At 46.2% G+C, this 21004-nt stretch overlaps 1 protein-coding gene across 1 annotated transcript in view; it reads right to left on the minus strand.

Moving 5' to 3' along the window:
- Positions 1-2741: 2741 nt before the first annotated feature.
- mreg (melanoregulin) overlaps positions 2742-21004 on the minus strand; it is a 135986-nt gene continuing 117723 nt past the window's right edge. The window contains exons 6-7 of the mRNA XM_073044506.1: positions 6192-6352; positions 2742-2840 (exon numbers count right to left, since the gene is read on the minus strand). Coding sequence (XP_072900607.1) covers positions 2742-2840; positions 6192-6352 — 260 coding nt within the window. The remainder of the gene's footprint in view (positions 2841-6191; positions 6353-21004) is intronic.

Genomic DNA, 21004 nt, shown 5'->3' on the forward strand with positions numbered 1-21004 from the left:
AAGCCCAACGTCTGCAGGCCTGAGTCTGAGGCTCGAGGCCTATCCTGAGGCTAAAGGACTTTGAGTATGTGTGGGAGGGATGGAAGGGGTTTGTTCTGCTGTTGTTGTTTTGTTGTTTGTTGTGTTGTGCGTGGCTGTGCCGACCATTCCGTGCATGCTATACGGGCACTGGAATGAGTGGCAACACTTGCCGGCTGCCCCCAGCACATGCTGGGGTTTATTAATCGGTAATGTGAATTATGTATTTTAACTTTGTGCTTCAATGTGCAGGTGGTAAATAACCTTGCCTGTTGAATCTTAATCCACCTTTCCGTCTGTCACTGTTTTGAGTGTTTTAGTTTGGGTTAAGATGCTGTGAGGGAGGGGGAATATTTGTCTGCTCTTTTAGACAGACCCAGGGAGTGGTTAATGTCTGTCCAATGGGCAAAGTCTGAGTTTGACATGTCAACTGAGAAAACTAACAGTGCTTCTGGATTCTGCACTCAGGGGTGGGGAGAAGAGCACGAGCCCATCACCGTTTGATTCGGAAATGAGAGAGATACCCACTGAACTTCAGAGGTTAGTCCTCCACTAGCATCGGTCGTTACAGGGCGTTAGTCCTCCACTAGCATCGGTCGTTACAGGGTGTTAGTCCTCCGCTGGCATCGGTCGTTACAGGGTGTTAGTCCTCCGCTGGCACCGGTCGTTACAGGGCGTTAGTCCTCCGCTGGCACCGGTCGTTACAGGGTGTTAGTCCTCCGCTGGCACCAGTTGTTACAGGGTGTTAGTCCTTCGCTGGCACCAATCGTTACAGGGTGTTAGTCCTCCGCTGGCACCAGTTGTTACAGGGTGTTAGTCCTCCGCTGGCACCGGTCGTTACAGGGCGTTAGTCCTCCGCTGGCACCGGTCGTTACAGGGCGTTAGTCCTCCGCTGGCACCGGTCGTTACAGGGCATTAGTCCTCCGCTGGCACCGGTCGTTACAGGGCGTTAGTCCTCCGCTGGCATCGGTCGTTACAGGGCGTTAGTCCTCCGCTGGCACCGGTCGTTACAGGGCGTTAGTCCTCCGCTGGCATCGGTCGTTACAGGGCGTTAGTCCTCCGCTGGCACAGCGCCACTACTCCAAATGACATCTCAAGACATCCTGGATACCCCAACACTTCCCCTCCCAATATAACAATCACTGCCTCGAGGCAAGGGGGAGATGGTCAGGCTGTAGTTTCTATCCCATCCTCTGAAGCTGGGGCACTTGTGACACTGGGCCAAACTGCCAGCGACAGTTTGCCTGACAAGCTCTCAGCTTCCCTTCTGAGTTTTCAAACCTACTACATGAGGGGACAGGAGGTGATGGCAGTGATCTCGAGGGAGAGACAGACACTCACAGACCGAGGGAGAGACAGACACTCACAGACAGAGGAAGAAACCAAAACTCACAGACAGAGGAAGAAACCAAAACTCACAGACCGAGGGAGGGACAACATTCACAGACCGAGGGAGGGACAACACTCACAGACAGAGGGAGAGACAGACACTCACAGACTGAGGGAGGGACAGACACTCACAGACCGAGGGAGGGACAACACTCACAGACCGAGGGAGAGACAGACACTCACAGACAGAGGGAGAAACCAAAACTCACAGACCGAGGGAGGGACAACATTCACAGACCGAGGGAGAGACAGACACTCACAGACCGAGGGAGGGACAGACACTCACAGACAGAGGGAGAGGCAGACACTCACAGACAGAGGGAGAAACCAAAACTCCCAGACCGAGGGAGAGACAGACACTCACAGACCGAGGGAGGGACAACATTCACAGACCGAGGGAGAGACAGACACTCACAGACCGAGGGAGGGACAACATTCACAGACCGAGGGAGAGACAGACACTCACAGACCGAGGGAGGGACAGACACTCACAGACAGAGGGAGAGGCAGACACTCACAGACAGAGGGAGAAACCAAAACTCCCAGACCGAGGGAGAGACAGACACTCACAGACCGAGGGAGGGACAACACTCACAGACTGAGGGAGAGACAGACACTCACAGTCAGAGGGAGGGACAACACTCACAGACTGAGGGAGAGACAGACACTCACAGACCGAGGGAGGGACAGACACTCACAGACAGAGGGAGAGACAGACACTCACAGACTGAGGGAGAGACAGACACTCACAGACAGAGGGAGGGACAACACTCACAGACCGAGGGAGGGACAACACTCACAGACAGAGGGAGGGACAACATTCACAGACCGAGGGAGAGACAGACACTCACAGACCGAGGGAGGGACAACACTCACAGACCGAGGGAGGGACAGACACTCACAGACTGAGGGAGAGACAGACACTCACAGACCGAGGGAGAGACAACATTCACAGACTGAGGGAGAGACAGACACTCACAGACTGAGGGAGAGACAGACACTCACAGACAGAGGGAGGGACAACACTCACAGACTGAGGGAGAGACAGACACTCACAGTCAGAGGGAGGGACAACACTCACAGACCGAGGGAGGGACAGACACTCACAGACTGAGGGAGAGACAGACACTCACAGACTGAAGGAAAGCCTATGCTGACTAGTGACCAGTAATTGTAATGTGGGAATTGTTCCCATATTCCAGCCTTTGGGTGACTGAAGGCTCTATGAAGTTCTTGCACTTGTCTATTCAGGATGCTGGGCTGATGGAGGTCAGTGGCAGTACAATGGACAGTGATAGTTGGACAGAGCTATGCTTCTGAAAAGAGGGATGGCTTCAGAATTCAGGTCTGGCAGTCTGTTCGTCGTCCCTGGGGTACCTCTGGCTTGCCTTCCAAAGGAAATTCTCGGCAGCATCAAGTGCAAGCAGCCGGTCCTGCGAATAGGAAATCAGTTTTTTAAAATGTAGGCTGTCACTAGTTCTTAAAGAGTTAGCATGCATTATACTCACAGGTCAGTGGTATACACAGACAGGTGACTCACAGACAGGTGATTGAGTGACAGGTGATTCAGTGACAGGCGACTCACAGACAGGTGATTCACAGACAGGTAATTCAGTGACAGGTAATTTACAGATGGGTGATTCACAGACAGGTGATTCACAGCCAGGTGATTCACAGACGGGTGATTCCCAGATAGGTGATTCACAGACAGGTGATTTACAGATGGATGATTCACAGCCAGGTGATTCACAGACGGGTGATTCCCAGACAGGTGATTCCCAGACAGGTGATTCAGTGACAGGTGATTCACAGACAGGTGATTTACAGACAGGTGATTCACAGACAGGTGATTCAGTGACAGGTGATTCCCAGACAGGTGATTCCCAGACAGGTGATTCATCATACTCACAGGTCAGTGATATACATGGACAGGTGTTTCAGTGACAGGTGATTCCCAGATGGGTGATTCACAGACAGGTGATTCCCAGACAGGTGATTCAGTGACAGGTGATTCCCAGACAGGTGATTCAGTGACAGGTGATTCCCAGACAGGTGATTCATCGTACTCACAGGTCAGTGATATACATGGACAGGTGATTCAGTGACAGATGTCCGTATAATAAAGCTGTTACCAAATATATTACAATTCATTAATACAAATACTACAGAATTGATTTCCACTTTTATTGTGATATTCAACTTCTGCGGTGATGTTTAATCTGTTGGGGTGTATTTGGTTTTGCAATGCTGGAGCCACTGTAGAAAGTTCCTGAAAACGTAGCAACGTATCGGTATTATGGAATGTATAGCACCAGAATCAGAGGGAGTCGCACAGTTTCTCTGCTGTCTTTCAGGTAGCTCCACAGGGTATTTTACAGGGTCGATGCAACGGCCGCGGTCTCATCGTGTGGTTATGAACACATGGAATCTGAACAAAGGTGCTCAGACTTTGGCCCGGTTGTGATTCATTTTCTTGCAGGCACTCACAGTAAAACAAAGAAATAGAATCGAACCAGTGAAAATCTGCGCACAATGGCTGACAAACAACCAACATGCAAAAGAAGACAAACTGTGCAAATAAATACTAAATAAACAGATTGACGAATACAGCACAGGAACAGGCCATTCAGCCCACAGCGTTGTGCCGAACCAGTTAAGAAGCAATCAAAAACACGCAAACACTAATCCCTCTTGCCCACTCCATGTCCATATCCCTCCTTCTTCCTCAGATCCATGTGCCTATCCAAATGCCTCTTAAAAGCCTCCAATGTATTTGCCTCTCCCACCAAGCCAGGCAACGCATTCCAGGCATCCATAACTCTCTGAGTAAAAAACTTACCCCTCACATCCCCCTTGCCCCCCTCACCTTCAATGCATGCCCTCTGGTATCAGACATTTCAACCCTGGCAAACAGACACTCACTGGCCACTTTGTCTACCTCTCTCATAATCTTATAAACTACGATCAGCCCCAGAAGAAACAACCAAAGTTTATCCAGCCTCTCACGATAACACACGCCCTCTGAACCAGGCCGCATCCTGGTGAACCCCTCCTGCATCCTCTCCAAAGCCTCGGCCACCACAACCCACGGACTGTTCCGAGGACTCGACAACTCAGGTTCTCAGTGTTAGTTACCACTTTTTTGTTTGTCTTCTTTTGCACACTGGATGCAGGTCAGTCTTTGTTTATGCAAAGCTTGTCATAAACTCTATTGTATGTCCTTATTTTCCTGTAATTGCCTGCAAGGAAGTGAGTCTCAAGGAGGTAAATGGTGACCTACAGTAAATGTAATCTGACTCTCACTTCTGAAGGTAGCTTGGCATTGACGGTACAATCACTCACATGTCCTTGATAGCAGTTATATACAGGCCTCCCAACAGTGGCTGGGATGTGGACTGTGGGTTACAACAGCAAATAGAAAAGGCCAGTCAAAAGTGCAATGTTATGGTAGTCAGGAGATTTTAACATGCGGGTTGATTGGGAAAACCAGGTTGGTAATGGGTCTCAGGAGAGTGAGTTTGTTGAATGCCTATGAAATGGGTTTACAGAGCAGTTTGTCATTGAGCCTCCTCGGGGATCAGTTATAATGGATTGGGTGTTATGTAATGAACCGGACGTGATTAGGGAACTTAAGGTGAAAGAACCCTTAGGAACCAGAGATCACAATATGATTGTGTTCAACTTGAAATTTGATAGGGAAAGAGTAAAGTCTGATGCAGCAGTATTTCAGTGGGGTAAGGGAAATTACAGTGGTGTGAGAGAGGAGTTGGCCGAAGTAAACTGGAAGGAGCTGCTAGCAGGGATGACAGCAGAGCAGCAATGGTGTGTGTTTCTGGGAAAAATGAGGAAGGTGTGGGACACGTGTATTCCAAAATTGAAGAATTACTCAAATAGTAATATGGTACAACCATAGCTGACAAGGGAAGCCAAAGCCATTGTAAAAAGAAAGGGTATACAACAAAGCTAAAATTAGTGGGAAGATAAAGGATTGAGAAGATTGTAAAAACCTACAGAGAGCAACTAGAAAAATCATTAGAAGGGAAAAGATAAAATATGAAAGCAAGCTAGCAAATAATATCAAAATGGGTAGTAAAAGTTTATTCAAGTATGTTAAAAGTAAAAGAGAAATGAGAGTAGATATAGGACCTAGAAAATGAGGCAGGAGAAATAATAACTGGGACAAGGAGATGGCTGATGAACTAAATGAGTATTTTGCATCAGTCTTCACTGTGGAAGACACTAGCAGTATGCCTGATGTTGTAGTGTGTGAAGGAAGAGAAGTGGATGCAGTTACTGTTACAAGAGGGAAGGTGCTCAAAAAGCTGAAAGACCTAAAAGTACATAAGTCACCCAGACCAGATGAACTGCACCCTAGGATTCTGAAAGAGGTAGTGTTAGAGATTGTGGTGGCGTTAGAAATTATCTTTCAAAAATCATTGGACTCTGGCATGGTGCCAGAGGACTGGAAATTTGCAAATGTCACTCCACTCTTTAAGAAAGGAGGAAGGCAGCAGAAAAGAAATTATAGACCAGTTAGCCTGACCTCAGTGGTTGGGAAGATGTTGGAGTCAATTGTTAAGGATGAGGTGATGGAGTACTTGGTGACACAGGACAAGATAGTACAACATCAGCGTGGTTTCCTTCAGGGAAAATCCTTCCTGATAAACCTGTTGGAATTCTTTGAGGAGATTGAAAGTAGGATAGATAAAGGCGATGCAGTGGATGCTTTGATGACCTCTTCAGTTCCCTTTTCCATGTAAGTTATTGCAATGCAGAACACTTACCATCCCAATGAGATATCTTTCTGGCACCTGACACTCATTCAGGAAGATGCTCGAGTCCTTGCTCAGCCGCCGTATCATCTCTTGGGCTGGGTACAGGTCCTGGGAGTGGATTATACTTGATTTCGTCACCACCAGCAAGGTGTCAGCTTCATGCTGAAAACCTTAAGAAGTAGTTAATTAAAACAATGGCCAAGAGGATATCACTCTGCTTCACAGTTACATCTGGCTATCTTCTACCATATTGCTTTAAACATTCTCCTTAGTCCATGTCCTTTGTACCCTTCACTCAACAAAAATCCATCAGTGTTGGCCTTTATGTATTCAATTCACTCCTACTAGCCTTGAGCATTTCAGTTGAGAGAGCCCTAGATCCAATTAGGATTCCTGGGTCACAGTGTGTCCTCTCTTTAATCCTGGCAGCTAACTTGAATCCTAGGATTTTGGTCTACTGGTTTGAGCCCTTCACCGAAGGAAATACTTCTCTTTGTCACACAGAGCAATATGTTATCTGCAATTTGGAGTAAGGCCACATCACAAATCAGCTGTTTATGATTCTCACAAGCCTCTTCCAATCCCACTTCAGCTAACACCAATGACATATCTTGAAACATGGCCCACTTTTCTTGAAAGTGGCATGATGGTTTCCGGTGACATCATCGTCGAGAATGGCAGATTAAGTCACTAGCTCCTCTGGAAAAATGCGTATTAAGCCCCGTTATTCCATCAAATATAATATTTTTTGAAAAATATTTGAACTGAAAAGAGGGGCAAGAATGGGGAAAAAGAATGGAAATAATAAAAGTGACACTGCGGAGCCTGCGTCCGAGAGGAGTGCAGCGAGTGGCTCTCCGACCCGACCGCATGCGAGCGAGGCGGGCGCTGGGCCTCGTTCAGACGAAGCGGCGAATATGTTCGAAATCCTGAAAGAAATAATGGAGGTCCAGAAAGAAATAAAGCAGCAGCTCCGGGATATTAAGGCAGAGCTCGCCAGCGTTAATCAAAAAATAGCGGTGGCAGAGACTCGAATCGAGAAGGTGGAAGATCGCGTTCAAAATGTGGAACGGATACTGAGTAAAACAATAAAAGTATTACATCACCAAGAAGGTAAACTGTTTGACCTGGAGGGAAGATCACGGCGGAAAAATATCAGAATATACAACGTTCCCGAAGGAGCGGAGGGCTCGTCTATGATGGAGTCTGTCGAAAAGCTACTGTGGGACGCGCTGGTTATTCCCTCGGTTATGAAACTGGAAATTGAGAGAACGCACTACGCGCTGGTTCCGAAACCTACTCAGGACAGAAAGCCACACTCAATAATAATTAAATTCCTTCGGTACAGCACAAAGACGCAGATTCTACAAAGGGCCTGGGGTAAAGAGAGTGTTTTTGGATGATAAATTAATATATTTCGACCAAGATTACCCCCCTGCGGTCCTGCAGAAACGCGAAGAATACTCTGCAGTAAAGCAATTACTAAAGCAAAATAAGATTAGATTTCAAACTCCGTACCCTGCTAAACTTCAAGTGTTTTATGACAATGGGACGCGGTTGTACCAGACGGTGGAAGAGGCGACTGCAGACATGAAGGCCAGAGGTTTGACCATCAGTGTCACCAAAATGAGGGAAAGTCTGACTGAGGAACTGTCCCGCTCCGCTTGGGAAATAGTACGAGAATCGAGAAGGCAGGAGACGGGAGGAGGCCGAGAGAAATATATCAGGAAGAGACCGGGAGTTTCCCAAAGACAGTCCTCACCCCCTTCAGAAGAGCCATAAGGTTTAGCTAACTTTAAAAATGTTGAGAAGCTAAATGAAAGCAAAAGTAGGCTGTGATATACCTATCTCCAGAAATACTTATTATAATGTGGATTTTATATTACTTAGTTGTTATTCTTTATTCGCTCACTTACTCCTTTTTCCCCACCAAAATGAGAATATATATATATACATATGTATATATATATATATATATACATATGTAATGTGTGTGTGTATGTATGTGTGCATATATATATATTTGTGTGTGTGTGTATGTATGTATGTATGTGTGTGTGTATATATATATATATATATATATATAGGAGTACACAGGGAAATCTTTTCTGTGTAATGGATTTGTTCACTGACTTTTATGAATACTGCAATGGGGGCCCTCAACTCACAAGTAGGAGGGGCTATCCCCCACAGCTAGACATTTCCTCTAGCTCAACGCAGGGTCATCTACTAGTGACCTCAGTCTTGGAATCACATGTTCATTGCCATTTTTGTTATTATCTGCGTTTCTTGGTTCTTATTTGTTCAGGGAGTAGATCGATTAAGTTTTATTCTAACTTCAATTGTACATTGACAGATAAATACAGATGGCTAAGGGCAAGGTAAAATTAATTTCTTTTAATGTCAATGGGCTATTAAATCCAATCAAACATAAGAGAATTTTATCCAATTTGGAACAATTTGATTCACACTGGGAAAAATGGTTTAACTAAATAATGCCTCATAGGCCTGACTTTATTCTCACAAATGAATGAATCTGTTGTAAAAACAAAAGATCACTCCCTATTTGTACATAGTTCTTCCCTTTTTCTTGTTTTATCTTTCCACTCTTTTCTATAAGTGTGTACCTCAGATAAATACTTTGTGGAGATTTGTGATATATATGATTATATGATATATATGTACAATGTCTGAAATACATCTTATGGAAATGTTTGTTTGATTATGAACTTCAATAAAAAAATAAATTACAAAAAAAGGAAAGTGGCATGACATTTAGACGGTGGAGAAGAAGGCTTTTGATACGCTGGCCTCGAGTACAGAAGTTGGGATATTATGTTGCTGTTGTACAAGATGTTGATGGGGCTGCACCTGGAATATTGTGTTCAGTTTTGGTCACTCTCTTACCGGAAAAATGTCATTAAGTTAAAAAGAGTTAGAGGATACGTAGAAGGTATTGCTGGGAAGTAATGAATGGAGTTATGGAGAGCTTGGCCAGGTTGGGACTGTTTTCATTGGCGAGTGAGGGGTGATTTTATAGAGGGGATCAAATAATGTGAGGGATCAACATGGTCCTTTCCCAGGATTGGTGAATCAAGACCTAGAGGGCATAAATTTAAGGTGACAGGGGAGAGGTGAAGTAGGAACCCGGGGGGCAACCTTTACACCCAGAGGGTGGTCAGCATACTGCTGGAGGAGCTGGTTGAGGCAGGTACAATAACAAGATGGGGGGGGGGGCAGTACTGTAGCGTAATACTAATACAGCACCAGCGACCCAGGTTCAATTCCCAGCGCTCTCTATAAGGAGTTTCCACGTTCTTCCTGTGACCACAAGGGTTTTGTCCAGGAGCACTGGTTTCCTCCCACATCGCCCAGGGTCAGGTTAGTTGGTTCACTGGTTACTTTGGGCGACGAGGGCCCATTCATCCAGAAGGGCCTGTTACCATCTCCAAATAAATAACAGAAAAGATTCAAAGGGCACTTGGGGAGTGATGCACCATCAATAACTCTCGGAGACGGGAGGTGAACGATAGGCTTTTATTAGCAGCAAAACGGAGCACAGCATCTTGGAGACTGAGGGGGGGAGCAATGCCTCCAATCGCCTTTATACAGGGGCCTGTGGGAGGAGCCACAGGAGCAGTCAGCAGAGGGGTGTGTCCAGAAAGGTATACATAGTTTACCACATTCACCTCCCCTTTGTTTTAAAAGAGAGTCCCCACGGGGTGAAGTTTCTTACAAGTATATTTACAGGTTAAGTCTATCAGGCGGTCGAGTCTGTCGCTGCGATCTACGTAGCACCGGAGACGGTGGTTGTGCTGGCTCCGGCCTGACTTGAGGTGTCAGCCCATTAGGCATCAGTAATCCCTCATGCGTGTGCGTGGCGCCCGTATGGGAGTGTCGTGAGGAGTCTGTGTAGGGCTTGGTGTGCGCGGTGTCTCGTGGGTATATACATCAGTGGGTACGGGGTTCATAGTCACCGTGGAGTGTTCGGGGTAGGGGTCTGCTGCTCCTGCGGGCGCCAAGTCGCGGATGGAGACCGTGTCCTCCCGCCCATCAGGTAAGACCACGTAGGCATACTGGGGGTTCACATGTAGTAGGTGAACCCTCTCGACCAGCGGGGAGTATTTATTACTCCTCGCATGTTTACGAAGCAGCACTGGCCCTGGGGACGTCAGCCAAGCCGGTAGGGTGGTCCCAGTGGCAGACTTCCTGGGAAAAGAAAAGAGTCGCTCATGAGGGGTGGCATTGGTGGACGTGCATAACAGGGAGCGGATGGAGTGGAGTGCCTCAGGGAGGACCTCCTGCCAGAGAGAGACTGGCAATCCCTTTGACTTAAGGGCTAAGAGTGTGGCTTTCCACACAGTGGCATTCTCCCTCTCCACCTGTCCATTTCCCCGGGGATTATAGCTCGTGGTCCTACTAGTAGCAATACCCCTATCCAGCAGGTACTGGCGCAGCTCATCACTCATAAAGGAGGACCCTCTATCACTGTGGATATAGCAGGGATATCCGAACAGAGTGAAGAGCTGGTGCAGGGCTTTTATGATGGACGTGGCAGTGGTATCGGGGCAGGGCATGGCAAAGGGGAACCGCGAGTACTCGTTGATTATGTTGAGGAAGTAGACATTGCGGTCGGTGGAGGGAAGGGAGCCCTTAAAGTCGACACTCAGTCGCTCAAAGGGACGGGTGGCCTTGATAAGTTGTGCCTTTGCTGGACGGTAGAAGTGCGGTTTGCACTCAGCGCAGACTTGGCAGTCCCTGGTCATCGTCCTGATTTCCTCAAGGGAGTACGGCAGGTTCCGGGCTTTCACAAAATGGTAAAGTTGGGTGACCCTCGGGTGGCAAAGATCTGCATGGAGGGCGTATAGCTGGTCGAGCTGCGTGCTGGCACACTCTCCCCGTGATAGGGCATTGGAGGGTTCATTGAGCTTTCCGGGCCTGTACATGAAGTCATAGTTGTAGGTGGAGAGTTTGATTCTCCACCTCAAAATTTTATCATTTTTGATTTTGCCCCGCTGTTGGTTGCTGAACATGAACGCAACGGAGCGCTGGTCGGTCAGCAAAGTGAACCTTTTGCCGGCGAGGTAGTGCCTCCAGTGCCTAATAGCTTCCACTAAAGCCTGGGCTTCTTTCTCCACCATGGAGTGCTGAGTTTCGGGGCCTTGAAGGGTACGAGAGAAGAATGCTACTGGCCTGCCTGCCCGATTGAGGGTAGCAGCCAGCGCAAAGTTGGAGGCATCACTCTCTACTTGGAAGGGAATGGTCTCGTCCACCGCATGCATCGTTGCTTTGACAATGTCCCCTTTAATGCGGCTGAAGGCCGCACAGGCCTTGGCTGAGACGGGAAATGTGGTGGACTTGACCGGGGGCGGGCCTTGTCTGCGTAGTGAGGGACCCATTGGGCGTAATATGAAAAGAAGCCCAGGCACCGTTTGAGGGCTCTGAGGGTGTTGGGAAGAGGGAGTTCTAACAGGGGGTGCATACGGTCGGGGTCAGGGCCAATGACCCCGTTCTCCACGACATACCCAAGGATAGCGAGTCGGGTGGTTCCGAACACACACTTGTCCCTGTTAGTCGTGAGGTTAAGAGCTTTGGCCACTTGGAAAAATCGTTGGAGGTTGGTGTCATGATCCTGCCAGTCGTGACCGCAGGTGGTGATGTTATCCAGATATGGAATGTGGCCTTCAGTTGGCACTGGTCCACCATCCGGTCCATTTCCCTCTGGAAGACAGAGACACCAATTGTGACACCGAAGGGGACGCGCAGGAAGTGATAGAGCCTGCCTCCCGCCTCGAAGGTGGTGTAGGGGCGGTCCTCTGGGTGGATGGGGAGCTGGTGATAAGCGGATTTCAGGTCTATGGTCGAGTACACCTTGTACTGAGCTATCTGGTTGACCATATCCGCGATGCGGGGTAGAGGGTACGCGTCAAGCTGCGTGAACCTATTGATGGTCTGGCTATAGTCCACGACCATCCTATTTTTCTGCCCGGTCCAAACAACAACCACCTGGGCTCTCCAAGGACTTGTGCTTGTCTCAATGATCCCCTCCCTGAGCAGCCGCTGCACCTCCGACTGAATGAAGGCCCTGTCCCCCGCGCTGTACCTCCTGCTTTTAGTTGCCACAGGTTTACAATCGGGGGTCAGGTTGGCGAACAGTGGTGGGGGAGGGATCTTGAGGGTGGAGAGGCTGCAAGTGGTGTCAGTAGCGCAGCTGTTGGCATGGTGCTGGGTGGGATGTGCGGGTCGGTGTGTGTGTGTGGTCAGTAGTGGGGTATATGGCGTGGTCCCACAAAACTGAGGATTTCTGACAGTGAGTGGTGGGAGGGGCCCGTCATACTCCATTGTCACACTTTCGAGATGGCTCTGGAAGTCCAGCCCCAATAGCACAGGGTCACACAGTTGAGGCATGACCAGTAACGCAAAATCCCGATATTCTGTGCCCTGCACCACCCCCCCAGATGTCTGTGGAATGCGATCCATAAGCCATGGTGACCTTCTGGCTTACCGGCTGTGTCATAGTTTACCACAGGGAGGTGCACGGATTGGAAAGATTTCGTGGTTTAGGGCCAAACACGGGCAAATGGGACTAGTTTAATGGCGACTCTTTTGCTTGCATCTTTGGAAACACCTCTCTTTCCACTGTTAATACTTTTCTCTTTCAGCGTTCTTTGGAAGACCCTGACCTGGAGTTACTCGTGGGCTTCAGTTCTCTGTGGGAATGGGACCCGTTCTCGGGGTTCCACGACTGGCCGCTATTCGACATGCCAAGGGTTCGGCCTGAGAGTCTCGCTCGTGTTTGGAAGCCTAAGATCTCGGGGCTCTGGTGATGGGTGGATCGAGGGTCGATGTCACGGCAGGAGACTCGTGTGTCGTCGGGGAGGCCGGAAAATCTTTCGCTCTGGGCCCGAAGACCCGAGGTCTCTGCGATCTTTGGACATAGAGCTCAATAAGAGTGACAAAATGGACTTTTAACATCGTAAACCAGCGTGTTGTTGTTATATCTCCCGCTCCCTGTGAAAATGGGATACACCTCCCTCTTATCTTGCCACAGAGAGAGAGAACCTGTGGTTGTCGAATTTCAGATGAAATGTGAAGCTTTTGGGGTAACTTTGGTCCGTGTCTTTGCTATTACTTAGCATATGCTTGGGCTCGGTGATTGTACCGATGCGCTTTTATTTTTGCTGGTGGGGGAGGGGGACTGTTGCTCGCTGCCGCTTATGCGCAGGAGGGGGGAGCTGAGAGGGGATCTTTGGGGTTCTCACATTTAACTGACGTTCATTCTTTGGGACACTTCTCTGTTTTTGTGGATGTTTGCAAAGAAAAAGCACTTTAGGATGTATATTGTATACATTTCTCTGACATTAAATTGGACCTTTGAACCTCAGTTGGGAATCTTGGTCATTGTGGTTCGTTTCGGCCGATGAGCTGTATGACCCCATGATTTTAACCACACCTCCACAGTTTTGTAATGAAAGGCACACACAACTGATAAGAAAGAACAATTACTAGAAGTGGAGAGAGGGTGGAAACTAGTTCTGTCATTCATAGCAAGAAACGTACCTATGAATGTCAGACCTTGAACTTAATAGCATTATGGGAGCTCACTTGTTCATTTGGGTGTCCATAAGTTGGTGGTACCTAACCCAGGAATGGTCTGTAGTTGGTGGTAGGGAGGAGGAAGATTGAAGGAGAGAGGACAGAGTAGGGAGGAGATCAAAACCAAGAAGGCCTCGATGGTGTATCTGGTAGAGCACTGGAAACCTGTGCCAGCCAACTGGCAGGAGCGATCAAGGACATCTTCAATCTCTCACTGCTGCAGAGGTTCTCACCTGCTTCAAAACGGTGACAATTATACCGGTGCCCAGGAAGGGCACGGTGAACTGCTTCAACAACTATTGCCCATTTGCACTCACATCTACAGCACTGTGATGAAGTGCTTTGAGAGGTTGGTCATGGCTAGAATCAGCTCCTGCCTGAGCAAGGACCTGGACCCACTGCAATTTGCATTTGCCTGCTGCCACAATAGGTCTACAGCAGATGCAATCTCCCTGGCTCTCTTGGATCACCAGGATAACAGTAATACCTACATTGGGCTGCTAGTTCTTGATCACAGTTTAACATTCAACACCATCATCTCCTCAGTACTAGTCAACAAGCTTCAAAACCTGGGCCTCTGTAGCTTCCTCTTTAACTCGATCCTTGACTTCTGCATTGGGAAAACACAGACAGTACAGATTGGAAATAACATCTCCTCCTCTCTGACAATCAACATTGGCGCACCTCAGGGATGCGTTGTAAACTCTCTTTATGCTCACGATTGTGTGGCCAGGCACAGCTCAAACACCATCTATAGGTTTTCCCATGACACAACTGCTGTTGGCAGGATCTCAGATGGGGACGAGGAGACATACAGGAGTGAGGTAGATCAGCTAGTTGAGTGGTGTTGCAAGAACAACCTTGTACGGAATATCGGTAAAACCGAGGAATTGATTGTGGACGTCAGGAACACACACCAGTCCTCATCGAGGGATCAGCAAAGGAAAGGGTGAGCAGATTCAAGTTCCTGAGTGTCAACATCTCTGATTTATCCTGGGCTGTACATGTTGATGCAATTACAAAGAGGGCACCCCAGTGGCTATATTTCATTAGGAGCTTGGTGTGTCACCAAAGGTTTAACAAGTTTCTACAGATGTACCGTGGAGAGCATTCTAACTGGTTGTATCACCGTCTGGTGTGGAGGGGGCTACTGCACAGCATTGGAAAAGCTGCAGAAAATTGCAAACTCACCATGGGGACTAGTCTCCCCAGCATCGAGATCATCTTCAAAAGGTGATGCCCCAAAAAAATACCATCCATCTTAAGGACCCCCAACACCCAGGACGTGCTCTTGTCTTGTTACTGCCCTGGGACAGGAGGCATGGGAGCCTGAAACACACACTCAAAGTTTTAGGAACGTTTAACGCACTCTGCCATCAGATGTCTGAATGGACAGTGAACCAAACCGTGAACTCCACCTCACAAACAGGAGAAAAATCTGCCGACGCTAAAACCCAAGCAAAACGCACAAAACACTGGAGGAACTCAGCAGGCCAGGCAGCATCTACGGAAAAGAGTACAGTCAACATTTCGGTCTGGTGATCAACACTGATGCACCTCAGGGATGTGTGCTTAGCCCACTGCTCTACTCTCTGTATATCCATGACTGTGTGGCTAGGCATAGCTCAAATACCATCTATAAATTTGCTGACGATACAACCATTGTTGGTAGAATCTCAGGTGGTGACGAGAGGGCATACAGGAGTGAGATATGCCGACTACTGGAATGGTGCCACAACAACAACATGGCACTCAACGTCAGAAGACAGAAAAGCTAATAGTGGACTTCAGGAAGGGTAAGACAAAGGAACACATACCAATCCTCATAGAGAGATCAGAAGTAGAGAGAGTGAGCAGCTTCAAGTTCCTCGGTGCCAAGATCTCTGAGGGTCTAACCTGGTCCCAACATATCGATGTAGTTATAAAGAAGGCATGACAGCGTCTATACTTCATTAGGAGTTTGAAGAGATTTGCCATGTCAAGAAATACAGTCAAAAACTTCTATAGTTGTACCGTGGAGAGCATTCTGACAGGCTGCATCACTGTCTGGTATGGAGGGGCTACTGCACGTGACTGAAAAAAGCTGCAGAAGGTTGTAAATCTAGTCAGCTCCATCTTGGACTCTAGCCTACAAAGTACCCAGGACATCTTCAGGGAGCGGTGTCTCAGAAAGGCAGTGTCCATTATTAAAGACTTCCAGCAGCCAGGGCATGCCCTTTTCTCACTGTTACCATCAGGTAGGAGATACAGAAGCCTGAAGGCACACACTCAGTGATTCAGGAACAGCTTCTTCCCCTCTGCCATCCAATTCCTAAATGGACTTTGAAGCTTTGGACACTATCTCACTTTTTTAATATACAGTATTTCTGTTTTTGCACATTAAAAAAAATCTATTCAATATACATAATTGATTTACTTGTTTATTTATTATTATGTTTTATTTTATTTATTATTTTGTTCTCTCTCTACTAGATTATGTATCGCATTGAACTGCTGCTGCTATGTTAACAAATTTCACATCACATGCCGATGATATTAAACCTGATTTTGATTCTGAGGTCCTCCACTATTTTGTGTGTGTTGCATGAACACTACCTCACTCTTTTTGCATTGTTTACATATTTAATTCATTTTTGCATTTTGTAGCATTTTTATGCATTGCACTGTACCGCTGCTACAAAACAACACATTTCATGACATATGTCAGTGATATTAAACCTGATTCTGAATTTAAATAGTGTTGAAAGAGTGAAGGAGGGAGCTGAGAAAGAGGATGTAGGCAATATCAAGGGAGTTTGTGTCTGTGTGTGTTCATGTGTAAGGAATAGTTGGACAGGTTCAATACTGACATAGATTTATGCTCAGTAGCAAACGGCATATGTGGAAATGTTTTCAAAAGTTTGAGATTTTTATGCATTTAATCTTGTAATATGACAAAATGGAACCTGCATAATCCCAGAGTGCTTTGCTGTAAACTAAGTGTGTATGTGGCAGGAGGCACGTAATATCCTGATCATTGTTCATTGTGGAACGAAAGGGTAATATACCAATTACCCAGCGAAAGGTACATGACACATTCAGTCCATAAAACGTAGAATATTAAAGCACAGTACAGGTCTTTTGGCCCACAATGTTGTGCCGACCCTTTAACCCACCCTAAGATCAATCCAACCCTTCCCTGCTACATATCCATCCATTTTCTATCACCCTTGAGCCGGTTTAGAGTTTTTTTCTAATGTTCTTAAGATATCTCCCACTGCCACCACCCCTGGCATGTGTTCCACACACTCACCTCAGTCTGTGTAAAAAACATACCTCTGACATCCTCCCTATACATCCCTTAAACCATATTAAAATTATGCTCTCTCAAGTCTCTGGCTGTCCTCTTGATTTATGCCTTTTATCATCTTGTATTCCTCTGACAAGTCACCTCTCATCCTTATTTGCTTCAAAGAGAAATGCACTAGCTTGCTCAATCTATCTTCATTAGACATGCTCTCTAATCCAGGCAGCATCCTGTCAATCTCCTCTTCATTCTCTCTACAATTTCCAAATCCTTCCCATAATGAGGTGACCAGAACTGAACACAATACTTCTAATAGGTTTTATAGAGCTGTAATATTACTTTGCAGCTCTTGATCTCAATCCCCTCGACTAATGGAAGTCAACATATCATAGACCTTCTTAGCCACCCTATTGACCCTTGTGACAACTTTGAGGGATCTATGAACGTGGACCCCAAGGTCCCCCTGTTCCTCCACACTGCTAAGAAATTACCAAGAGAAGAAAAGGTATGACTGAGGTATTTGATAAACACTTAATACTTTGCGTCTGTTACCAAAACAAAAATGAAAAGAAGAGGCATTTGAAAACCTGGGGTGACTAAACGTGGCTAAATTGCTGTTTTAGAATGGCAGCAATACTTAAGATGGCTAAATCACCAGGTTTGGATGGCTTGCATCAGGTTACTGAGGGAAGTGAGTTTGAAGATTGTGGTGACATTGGGCATAGGATTCCAATCCTCCTCTGGCAATGCCTAAACACTGGAGGGCTCCAAATATTACATTGTTCTTCAAAAAGATACAAACATAAATTCAGTTACAACTGCTTAATCTTGATGGCAGGCAATCTACCAAAATTGATAATAGGAGAGAAAATTTGCTGTAATTTGAATACATATGAATTCGTAAGAGATGACATGCTTGGATTTGTTATAGGCAATTATACTTCATTAACTTGTTGGTGATTACAGAGGAATAACAAAGAAGATTTATGAGGGTAATGCAATTGTCAAGAGCGATGTGGTATGGATGTGTGAAAGGTCACTGATAATAAATATCAGCCAAGTCGGTGCCCATGGAATATAAGAGGTTCTGGCAGCAAGAGCGGCTTAGGTTCATGAGGTAATTGCGTGTTGTAACTGCTTCAGTCGACTCCTCAAGGTCACTCGTCGGACTGCTGTTTCCTTGGTATATAGTAATGAATTGGGTGCCATTTCAAAATCTATCGATGAAACCAAACACAAGGGCGAGCTGAACCATGAAGGGGACCATGACAGATTTTAGCCAACTTGCATTGGCTGGGGGTCGATGCTCTGGGCATGCCTGCACTTAGGGATTCAGCAGTCTGGGACCTACCCTGGTTGGAGGTGGTGGACGTTGACACATTCTCAGCCCTCACTGGTGTCTTGGTCTTTGGGTGTCGCAGACCTCCCTCATCCCTGCTCCTCACTCTGTTTTTCTGAATATACTATCCCCTGTAATGTTTAGTGCTGATCTCTCTGTAGTCATGGCTTGGTAATCCAGACCAGACCTATTCCTTGCCTCCTGTACCCTGTTGTATTATGGACATTGTGTGCATTGCTACACAGGGAGCATGGTTCATCCTTGCCACCAATTCCTTACACTAGGTTGTTAGTTGTCTTTTCTCTGCCTTTCTCATATTGCTTGCTTCAGGTTTGATCTCTTCCCCAGATGAGCTCAGTGCTTGCGTCATTTTTGAATGACCTATTAAACTGCAATTACATTTGGTGATAATGCAGGCATTTCCACAAGAGCTTAAAGCCTCTTCAGTCTTCCTGCCAAAGTGCACCACTTGTCAGTTATCTAAATTGAAATTCATTTCCTAGTTATGCATCTGAAAGTTAATTGACGTCTATTTATATTCTGACGTGATCTTCCTATGTAATAACTTAACCTTCTCACTTTGAACCTCTGCAGTTATCACAATTTTGTAATTATAGTTGTGAACTCAAGACCAGGCTTGCCTTTGCAGTTGGTGAACTTTGGTCACACCACTAATCGCTATAGAGCTCATCTCCTTACCTGAGTTGGCACCCCTATCTGAGCTTGCTGCAGGGAAAGAGGAAGAATGAACTTGGTATCGTCATGGCAACCTGTAGCTAGAATGGAAGTTCAGGGGAAATGTTATAAAGGTTAATATAGTGAGGGAACTTGATGATGTACACGCAGAAGATCTATTTCCACTGAAGCAAAGGATTTGTATTACCTCAGACTGCTTGCTTCCATGAAAGGAGACTATTCAGTCGTTAAGACTTGCCCTTGAATCTGAAAGAGCTGTCCATTTATTTATTCCCATTGCAAGCAGTGAAGCAGACTGGATAATAAAGAGATGTGCAGGAATATTTTGAAAATAAATCCAAGGATATGGAGGAAAAGTCAGGGAATGGGATTACACTCAGAGTGATTGGAAGTGAGGTCAAGGGTCAGTCACTCAGTTCTCCTAGGCCCAGAATTTAATGACTATTCCAAACCCCTCATGAAGCCATTGACCAATTTGGTTCAACTGAGTGTCTTGTTCAATCTGTTCACAGGACAATTTAGAAGTGGGGTCAGAGAAGGGTCACATACAGGCCAAAATGAAAAGATTCTCACCTCAAGCATGCCTAAACAGAAGGTGTTTTAATGAAATCCAGTAGATTCACGAACATAGTTATTAATACTGGCCTTTTATTCGAAGCTTTTTAAAGTCAGAGTTATACAGCACAGAAACAGGCTCTTTGCTTCAGTTTATCCACACAGAATCCTGCCTACTTGCGTTAGTCCCATTTGGGACATTTCCCTCTAAATATTAACCTATTCATATACCTGTCCAAATATTTGTTTTATTTTAAATGTCATAATTGTACCATCCTCTATCATTTCCTCTGGTAGCTCATTTCACATTTGGAAAAACTGGTCTTGCAGGCCCCCTTTAAATCGTACCCTTCTCACCCCAGACACAACTTGCCCATAAGTTCAGCAAAACAACCACGTGTTAATGGCCAAATATCCCGAATCAGTGATGTTATTTGATGTTCACATTAGCTTTAATGGACTTAATTTAAAAATGTAAGTAAGTGTTTCAGGTTGCCAGAGAGGAACTGTAAACTCTTGGTGCCAGGCTGTTAATCCAAGTCTCTGGGTTTACTAGCCTGGCAACATTACCGCCATGTAACCATGGTCTTTGTTGGCAATAGGCTGTAGGGTGCGAACTGTTCACATGACTGCAGATTTCAGTTTCCTTCACTTCCACACCACCAGTGTCAACATCTCTGAAGATCAAACCTGCCCAACATACTGAGGCAATTATGAAGAAGACATGCTACATTTCAGAAGGAGCTTGAGGCTATGTGGTATGTCACCAAAGACTCTAACAAATTTCTATGAAAGTACCGTGTAGAGCACCCTAACAAGTTGCATTACCATCTGGTAAGAAGGGGCCATTGCACAGGATCAGCTGCAGGGCTGTAAACTCAGCCAGTTCTGTCATGAGCACTAGCCTCCCCACCACCAAGGACATCTTCAAAAGCGATGCTTCAGAAAGGTGGCATCTATCACCCAGGACATGCCCTCTTCGTAATACAGAGATAAGGTATAGGAGTTCAAAGACACAGGCTCAATGTTTTAAGAATAGCTTCTTCCCTTCTGCCATCAGATTTCTAAGTGGATAATGAACATTATCTCTCCACTTTTTCTATCTTCTTGCACTACTTAATTAATTAATTTAAAAAATATATCACTGTAATTTATAGTATTTTTATGTGTTGCACTCCTCTGCAGCTGCCAAACAACAAACTTCATGACATATGTCAGTGATATTAAACCTGATTGTTTCGGACTGCCGAAGGAAGGAAGCTGAGGTATTGCTGTCACCCCGTTCATTAGTCTTGGAGCCAGAGACACAACTCTGCTCACTACCGGACTGTGCAGGTGCTCCTGGGCCTT

This window comes from Hemitrygon akajei, chromosome 5 (assembly GCF_048418815.1).
Source record: "Hemitrygon akajei chromosome 5, sHemAka1.3, whole genome shotgun sequence".
NCBI lineage: Eukaryota > Metazoa > Chordata > Chondrichthyes > Myliobatiformes > Dasyatidae > Hemitrygon > Hemitrygon akajei.